This window comes from Lepidothrix coronata, unplaced genomic scaffold (assembly GCF_001604755.1).
Source record: "Lepidothrix coronata isolate B3197 unplaced genomic scaffold, Lepidothrix_coronata-1.0 Scaffold436, whole genome shotgun sequence".
In the NCBI taxonomy this organism is placed as follows: Eukaryota; Metazoa; Chordata; class Aves; order Passeriformes; family Pipridae; genus Lepidothrix; species Lepidothrix coronata.
The window spans coordinates 19,594-27,047 of NW_016690616.1; the positions used below are offsets into that span (position 1 = coordinate 19,594).

At 59.6% G+C, this 7,454-nt stretch overlaps 3 protein-coding genes across 4 annotated transcripts in view; 2 read left to right on the forward strand and 1 right to left on the reverse strand.

The window, feature by feature from the left end:
• Positions 1 to 7,454, forward strand: part of ENO3 (enolase 3) — a 20,498-nt gene that overhangs the window by 1,853 nt on the left and 11,191 nt on the right. The gene's annotated exons all lie outside the window — the stretch shown is intronic.
• Positions 1,438 to 4,218, forward strand: PSMB6 (proteasome subunit beta 6). Its single transcript, XM_017839558.1, has 6 exons — positions 1,438 to 1,547; positions 2,059 to 2,126; positions 2,750 to 2,881; positions 2,965 to 3,094; positions 3,402 to 3,546; positions 3,855 to 4,218. The coding sequence occupies exons 1-6, from the start codon at positions 1,458 to 1,460 to the stop codon at positions 3,989 to 3,991; spliced, it is 702 nt and encodes a 233-aa protein (XP_017695047.1). The 5' UTR covers positions 1,438 to 1,457; the 3' UTR covers positions 3,992 to 4,218.
• Positions 4,200 to 6,954, reverse strand: SLC25A11 (solute carrier family 25 member 11). The gene is made up of 7 exons (XM_017839557.1): positions 6,802 to 6,954; positions 6,220 to 6,426; positions 6,044 to 6,134; positions 5,623 to 5,713; positions 5,437 to 5,536; positions 5,284 to 5,335; positions 4,200 to 4,942 (listed from the first exon to the last, which is right to left on the reverse strand). Exons 1-7 carry the CDS (start codon positions 6,951 to 6,953, stop codon positions 4,787 to 4,789), a joined length of 849 nt encoding a protein of 282 aa, XP_017695046.1. The 5' UTR covers position 6,954; the 3' UTR covers positions 4,200 to 4,786.

A 7,454-nucleotide genomic window follows, 5' to 3' on the forward strand; every position in this document is an offset into this window, starting at 1 on the left:
CCAGTGCACTGGGTATCCTGGAACAGATTATTTGGATATATCAAAGGAAGGGCTTACTTTGTATCCTTGGATTCATGTGTGCAGGGCAGAGCAGTTCCGGTCTGTGTCACGTCCTTTGTCTCGTCCATGTTTTGTGTCCTTAGGGTTTTTGTATCTTGCCCTCGAGGGGCTCATGGGAAACATCAGGCATCATCCTTAGGTTCTTGAAAGTCTTCTCTGTGTAGCTGAGTACCGAAGTTGTCAGTTGCTTCATTTGCAGGTTCAGGTCTTCTTTGGAATCACATCTCTGACTGTTACGGTCAGCCTCTTTTAAGGCCTCATTTCAGGCCATATCATCACTGATGCTCTCCAGCCATCCCTCATAAAGCAGGAGGACTTGTTTTCCACATCATTCCTTTCTTAGCTTCCGAACGTGGCAACATCGTGCATCCATTGTCAGGGTTTTGACAGGCACTTCTTATGACCAATCATCTCATTAGTGTCTTTATTTTTCAGGATCCTTTGAGCCTAGTCACATTATCACAGCAGTCCCATAGGTCATGCTTTTCCACAGCATCTCAATTCTTACAATCTAATCTTGTCAAAGCAAGGTTTGTCTCTTAATTGTGTCACACGGTGTGTGTTGTCACAGGTATGGGATGTCTCACTTGGGGTCAGCCTGGAACTGCTCTGCCCTGCTCCGTGGATCAGTGGGTAGATAGAATATTGCTCAGTGTCACATCAACATGTCAGTTACCTTAGACAGTCGAGCCGGTGGCTGTATGGTCTCTGAGCAGGATTGTCTTGGAACTGCCCTGCTTGGGTGTATAGAGTCACAGCTAGGTAGAGTAGCAGGCAGTGTCTGGTATAGACATTTGTCAGGGCTCTTTGGCCTTACAAAATGTATAGGCTCAGTTTGGGGGTAAATCCAAGGTCACGGAAGGCACACCTCAGAGTCTCTCCCCTTTTGTCTTACAGCTACCCAAAGGAGACTGAGATTCCCGGGATGAAAGACAGCATCGGTTTTCCCGGAACTTATGGCGTCCAGGGTGAGATTGGCCGAACGATCATGGATGGAATCTTCTGAGAGCTATGGGGAGTCCCTGCCCCAATGACTTCTGGACTGCATTGTATAGCATTGTATATGTTTATTTATTGTTGCAGGTTGCTTCTTAGACGTAGTTATTGGGTTTTCCAAGTATTGTTTAATATATATTTATAAAAAGTTTATTTGTATTTTCCAACCCTATATATCTATATTCAGAATTTCTTACACTCCAAGATCCTATATATAATACAGTTGAAAGTAATTTATATATTAACTAGGATTATTTTTCAATATATAGAAAAATGAGAAACGCTAGTTTTCAATATTTTTTGCACACCCCACAATGAATTTTCAGGCATTTTTGGACGCTGCCGTAAAGCGTCGCAGCCTCCACGTCGTGCCGGCCACGCTGCCGTAAAGCGCGCGGAAGATGGCGGCGGTGACGGTGCGGGAGCCCCGGGCCGGGCCGGGCCCCGCGGGGCTGCATCGGGACTGGACGGCGGAGCCCGTCAGCACCGGCGTGAGTGCGCCGGGAGCCGCGGGGGCACCGGCTCGCGCGGGGCTGGGGGCGTGCGATGGGCTTGGGGGGTTACGGGGAAGGAGGGCCCGCCGTGGGCAGGGGGCGGGCTGTGGGACGGAGGGTCCCCGGTGCGGGGTTGGGGGGGGCAGCGAGAGCCATCATGGGGGCTGGTGATGGGTATGGGGCACAAGGGACCCCAAAGTGGGGCTGGAGCGAGGGCCTGGGGCGTGGCGAGTTCCCTATAGGGGCTGGAAGGGGGGTGTGTGTCAAAGGGACCCCGCCGGGGGATTCTGTGGGGAATGGGGGGCTGCTGTAGGAAGGGGTGTTATGTGGGGCGGGGGCTGCTGTGGGGCAGGGGGGATTCTGTGGGACAGAGGCTGCTGTGGGGAGGGGTGTTCTGTGGGGCAGGGGCTGCTGTGGGGAAGAGGGGGTGGGGGAAGGGGGTTCGGTGGGGAGGGGGCTGCTGTGGCACAGGGACCCCCAGTGCAGCCCCTCCCTCCCCTCCCCCCAGACCACCATCATGGCCGTGGAGTTCGATGGAGGCGTCGTCATCGGGGCCGACTCCCGCACCACCACCGGGTGAGGATGGTGATGTGACATCATCAGTGACATCACCAGGGCCAGGCCAGGTCACGGGGTTGTCACCCATGACCCCTTGTCATGGTGTGACCACGATGTCACCGTGATGCCACCCCCGAAGCTGTGGCTGTGGCCCCGTGTGGCCCCAGGTATCAGTGTCGCACCTGACAGGCATTTTTCATCAACAAATTCATCCAAGAATCCTTTATTTTTGTGCAGTAATTCCTGAAAAAACATCCTCAGGTTAAAGCTTGTGTTCCTGTTCCCAGTCTTTGGATTTCTCACCACAGATCCCATTTTCCTTGGCCAAATCCTTTTTCCTCATTCAGAGGGAGTTTGCGAATCCCACAGAACTGTTCCCCAGCGGTGGTGGTAAAAATCAGCTTATTAGCACAGCAAATTCCACATTTTTTAACTCCCCTCTTTGCAAAACCTGGTATTTTGGGTCCAGCAAAATTCCTCTTTGCCTGAAGCGGTGACAGCTCCAGGGGGGCCAGGGGGCTCTGGCAGCTTTTTGGGGCAAACGGCTCCTTTCCAGGGGTGTCCCAGCACCTCCGGCGTGTCGTGACCCTGCCTGTCCCGCAGTCCCTGCGGGATCACCTCAAACTGTTGGTGTCCCCCAGGTCCTACGTGGCCAACCGTGTGACGGACAAGCTGACCCCGGTCCACGACCGCATCTTCTGCTGCCGCTCGGGCTCGGCTGCTGACACGCAGGCGGTGGCCGACGCCGTGGCCTACCAGCTGGCCTTCCACAGGTACCCCTGCTGTGGGGCAGGGCTGGGGGGCGGGGAGGGCCCCCAGGCTGACCCCCAGCCCCACGGCCGTCCCTGCCCCACAGCGTGGAGCTAGAGGAGCCGCCGCGGGTGCGCACGGCCGCACGCCTGTTCCAGCAGAGCTGCTACCGCTACCGGGAGGAGCTCAGTGCCGGCATCATCGTGGCTGGCTGGGACCCGCGCCGGGGTGGACAGGTGAGGGTCCTTCTGGCCCGCAGTGTCCCCCCCTTTTCTCTCCTGGAGTGTCCTGCTCTGCCCTATGTGCTCTTCTGCCTCCTAGCATCCCCTTCTCTGCCACACAGTCCCCCCCTTTCTAACCCATAGCCCCCTCCTCAGCCCCAGGCTCTGCTTGCACCCTCCTGCCCCACAGCCCCTGCTCTCTACCCCATAGTGCCCTACAGCCCCCACTATGCCCCCCCAGGTGTATGTGGTGCCCATTGGGAGGGCTCTGCCTGCACCCTTCTGCCCCATAGTGCCCTACAGCCCCCCCTGTACCACCCAGGTGTATGTGGTGCCGCTGGGGGGGCTTCTCCTGCGCCAGCCCTTCGCCGTGGGGGGCTCAGGCAGCTCCTATATCTACGGATACCTGGATGCCACATTCCAGCCTGGGATGAGCCGCTCCCAGTGCCAGGAGTTCGTCGCCCGTGGTGGGTTTGGGGGACTTGGGGGGGGGGGCGGGGCCGGGCAGGGGTTGGGAGGGTCCTGGGAGGCATTTTGAGAAGCGCAGAGGAGTTTGGGGGAGTCCTGGGACTTGGGGATTTGGGGAACATGTAAGGGTGTGAGGGGGTCCTGGGAGGAGGGTTGGGAGGGGCACTGTGGGGTTTGGGGAGGGTGCTGGGAGGCGATTGAGGGAGCCCTTGGAGGGGATTTGGGGGGCACTGAATTTGTGGTGGTCCTGGGAGGGGGTTTGGGGGTCCCTGAGGGTCTCTGGGGGTCCCTAACCTGTGTCCCCCAGCACTGGCCTTGGCGATGGTGCGGGACGGCTCCAGCGGCGGGGTGATCCGGCTGGCGGCCATCACCGAGGAGGGGGTGGAACGGACCGTCCTGGCTGGCCCCGACCTGCCCTGGGGTGACGGTGGCCCCCCTGCCTGAGAGAGGGGCCCCCCGTGACCCCTGAACGAGGTGGGGGAGGACAAAACAAATGGCTCCGCGGACCCACTGCCTCTGCTGTGTGTTCGTGGGGGTCCCCTCCTGTCACCCCTCAGGGGGCCACGGCCAGACCCGCGGTGTGGGACGTGAGCCACGCGCCTCCCGCATGGCCCTGCCCCTGGTGTGACAGACATAAACCACACCCCCATCGTTGTGGGGTTTTGCTTTAATTACATGATCACGATTCATGATTCATTAACAAAGCACGGGGAAGGGGTTGGGGGGGCTTCGGGGGGCTCTTGCCCCGCAGTGTGATCTTGACGTTGGCTGGTAACAAAACCCCCAGGGCGTGTGAGAAGAGGGCACATGGCGTAGGGGGGCCCCTATAGGACACCTTACGTTTTCCATAGGAAGTCTAGGGCTGTCCCTTTGGGACGAGACACCCCCCAGGAACCCCCCTGTTGCCCCCATGTTGGGCATCAAGCACTCCTATAGAGCCCAGGACCACTCCATGGGGCCCCTGGGGTCCCTATAGCCCTGGGGAGGGTGTCATGCACTCCAGTAGGGCCCAAGACCCCTCCATAGGGCCCCAAGGCTACTTCATAGCCTTGATGGGTGGGGGGGACAGGCATCCCTACAAAGCCCCCCCCCCCCGCCCCAGTTGGGGGTCAGGCACCCCCACAGCCCTCGAGGGGGACGTCAGACCCTCCCCCAGACTCCTCTGGGGGGGGGTCAGATGCCCCTATAGAGCCCCCAGAATGGGATCAGATCCCCCTGACCTCCCCCCCAGAGTGGGGGTCAGGCACTGAGGAAGAGCCGCTGGTACCACTTGTTCATCTGCTCAAGGAAGATGAAGGTGAGCACGGTGTGGGGGCCCAGGCGGGCGTAGTAGGGGGTGAAGCCCTTCCAGAGGCTGAAGAACCCCTCGTACCGCACCACCTTCACCAGCACGTCCTGCAGGGAGGGAACCCCACCCCCAAAATTACGAGAAGCCCTCTAAAAATGACATGAACCCCTCATCTCCCAGGTGATGGGAAACCTTCCCAAAATGATGGAGACTCCCCTCAAAATGGCAAGGGAACTCCCCAAAATGATGGGGACCTCCTCAAAAAGGACCCGAACTGCTCCATCAATGACAGGCACTGCCCTCAAAACAGTGGGGACCCCTCCCCCCATTTGAAAAGGAACCCCTGCAAAATGACAGGAATCATGCCCAAAATGACAGAGAATCCCCCCCCAAAATGATGGGGGCCGCCCCCAAACGCTGAGGCCCTCCCAAAGCCCTGCTCGCTCACCAGCCCGTTGCGGTACTCGGGTTTCCCATCGATAGTCCGCATGTTCTGGATCCTGTCAGAATTTTTCGGGTGAAATAGGAGAGGTTTTGGGATGACCCCCAAATCCATAATTAATTGACAGGGGAGGGTGGGGGATCCCCCAAATGAACCCACCGGGTCTTGACGATGTCGACGGGCATGGAGGCAGCCGTGGTCACCAGCCCGCTGATCATGCTGGCGCAGAAGTGGCACAGGATGTCGTCACGGAAATGCCCTGGGGGGACCCCAAAACATCAAAGGGGGACAGGGGAGGGTGTGCCAGGATTTGGGGGGACCCCCAGGGCAGAGCCCCAAACTCACCAGAGTCGAGCAGGAATTGCTTGGATTGGGAGTAGGAGGCAAGTTGGGCAGCATTGACGACCACGGCGCGGGCCATGGTGGGGATACAGCCCTGGGGAGAGATAGAGGGGGTTGGGGAAGCCCCCTGCACCCCTAGGCCCCCCCCCACCTCTCCCCCTGCACCTTCAGACATCCCACCTGCATGCCTTCCTCCCTTACCACAGTCAGGTCACAGCCCTAGGGGGAGACAAGGGGGTTTCGGGGGACCCCCTGCGCTCCCAAACCCCTCCAAACCATGAGAACGTCCCCCCCTCCGTGCACCCCCGGGGGAGGGTCCCAGGATGATGTGGGCAGGTCTCAGAGCATTTGGGATCATGGAGAGGACTAGGGGAGCTTTAGGGAGGGGGGAACGGATTTTGGGGTCCCCCAGGCCCCTCCATACCCTCCACAGTGTGAGAACCCCCTCCTCCCTCGCCATCCTCACAAGGGCATCAAACACGTTGCGATACCCGCGGCGCTCGCCAGGGGGCAGCCTGTAATTTGGGGTGAAAAAAGGGGATTTTGGTAAAAAAGTTGAATTTGGAGGCCCGGGGGAAAATTTTGGGGGGGGAGCCTCACCTGCCATCAGCCGTCATGCGGATCAGAGCGACCTCAGCAGGGGTCCCCACGAAGGCCCCCGCAGCCCCGGCTGTCATCCCCATGGCGGCCTTGGCCAGGAACGGAGGGGGGGTCCCATCAGGCCCCCCGAAACGCTCGAGCAGGACGCTGTAGATCCCCAGGCGGGTGGTGGTGTAGGTGGCCTGGCGCAGGAGCCCTGCTGACAGCCTGGGGGAGCACACCCCGAAAATAGGGCACCCCGAGAACGGAGGAGCCCGGAAATGAGGGGCAGGTAAGAGCCCAAGGCTTGCAGGCAAGTTTTGGGGAGGTTCAGGGGGTGTTAGGGAAGCTCAGGGGGTTTTGGGGGGCCCATACCCTGTGTAGCCACCCCGAAGCCCCTCGTGGTATAGGATGGACCCCAGGGAATGTGGGGACATGGGGTCTGGGAAGGGCCCAAAGGCTTTGGGGGGTGGCAGAGCGTTTTGGGGGTTCCGTACCCCTTGTAGACACCCTGCAGCCCCTCGTGGGGGTGAACAGGATGAACCCCAGGGCGTGAAGGGACACAGGGTTTGGGGGTTCAGAAGGGTTTTGGGGGACCCGTACCCCGTGTAGACACCCCGCAGCCCCTCATGGCGCAGGATGGAGCCCAGGGCGTGCAGGGACGTGCGGTACTCACGCCCCTTTGCCCCGGCCCCACTCAGCTGCATCCGGTTCTTCACCAGGTCCAGGGGCTGCACGAAGACAGTGGCCCCCATCCTGGAGAGGGGGGGTCAAGGAGGGTCAGGGGGACTCCAAAAATACTCACACTTCTCCCACAGGCCCCCAGATCCACCCACAGCCCTCTCAGGGGATTCCTGGGCTGAGGGGGGTTGGAGGTTCTGAAGGAGTTTTGGGGGGCTGGGAGGGGACACTGGTGAGGGGGTTGGGAGGAGCTGGAGGGAGTTTCAGGAGGCCTGAAGGGGCTCAGTGGGTTAGAATTGATTTGGGGGGACACTGGGACGAGGTTAGCGGGGCTGCAGGGAACCTGGGGAGGATTTGGGGAACTCAGAAGGGATTTAGGAGGTCTGGAGGGGGCTTGGAGGGCATTTGGGGGAGTAAGAAGGGATTTGGGAGAGCTGGAAGGGATTTAGGGGATCTGAAGGGATTTGAGGGGGTGCTGTGGGGGCCAATGGTGGGAATTTTCGGAGGGGGAGAGTTAAAGGGTTTTGGGAGGCTGAGGGAGGCTCAGGGGGTTGAGCTGAAGGGGCAACGGGAGT

What these genes read in the sequence shown, in the direction of transcription:
- PSMB6 (XM_017839558.1), top strand. Translation starts at nt 1,458, where the DNA reads ATGGCGGCGGTGACGGTGCGGGAGCCCCGGGCCGGGCCGGGCCCCGCG. An exon ending in GACTCCCGCACCACCACCGG is followed by an intron (nt 2,127 to 2,749) that starts GTGAGGATGGTG and finishes GGTGTCCCCCAG; the next exon opens with GTCCTACGTGGCCAACCGTG. An exon ending in ACCCGCGCCGGGGTGGACAG is followed by an intron (nt 3,095 to 3,401) that starts GTGAGGGTCCTT and finishes TGTACCACCCAG; the next exon opens with GTGTATGTGGTGCCGCTGGG.
- SLC25A11 (XM_017839557.1), bottom strand. Translation starts at nt 6,953, where the DNA reads ATGGGGGCCACTGTCTTCGTGCAGCCCCTGGACCTGGTGAAGAACCGG. An exon ending in CTGCGGGGTGTCTACACGGG is followed by an intron (nt 6,427 to 6,801) that starts GTACGGGTCCCC and finishes GTGCTCCCCCAG; the next exon opens with GCTGTCAGCAGGGCTCCTGC. An exon ending in GGGTTCTCACACTGTGGAGG is followed by an intron (nt 5,714 to 6,043) that starts GTATGGAGGGGC and finishes ATCTCTCCCCAG; the next exon opens with GGCTGTATCCCCACCATGGC.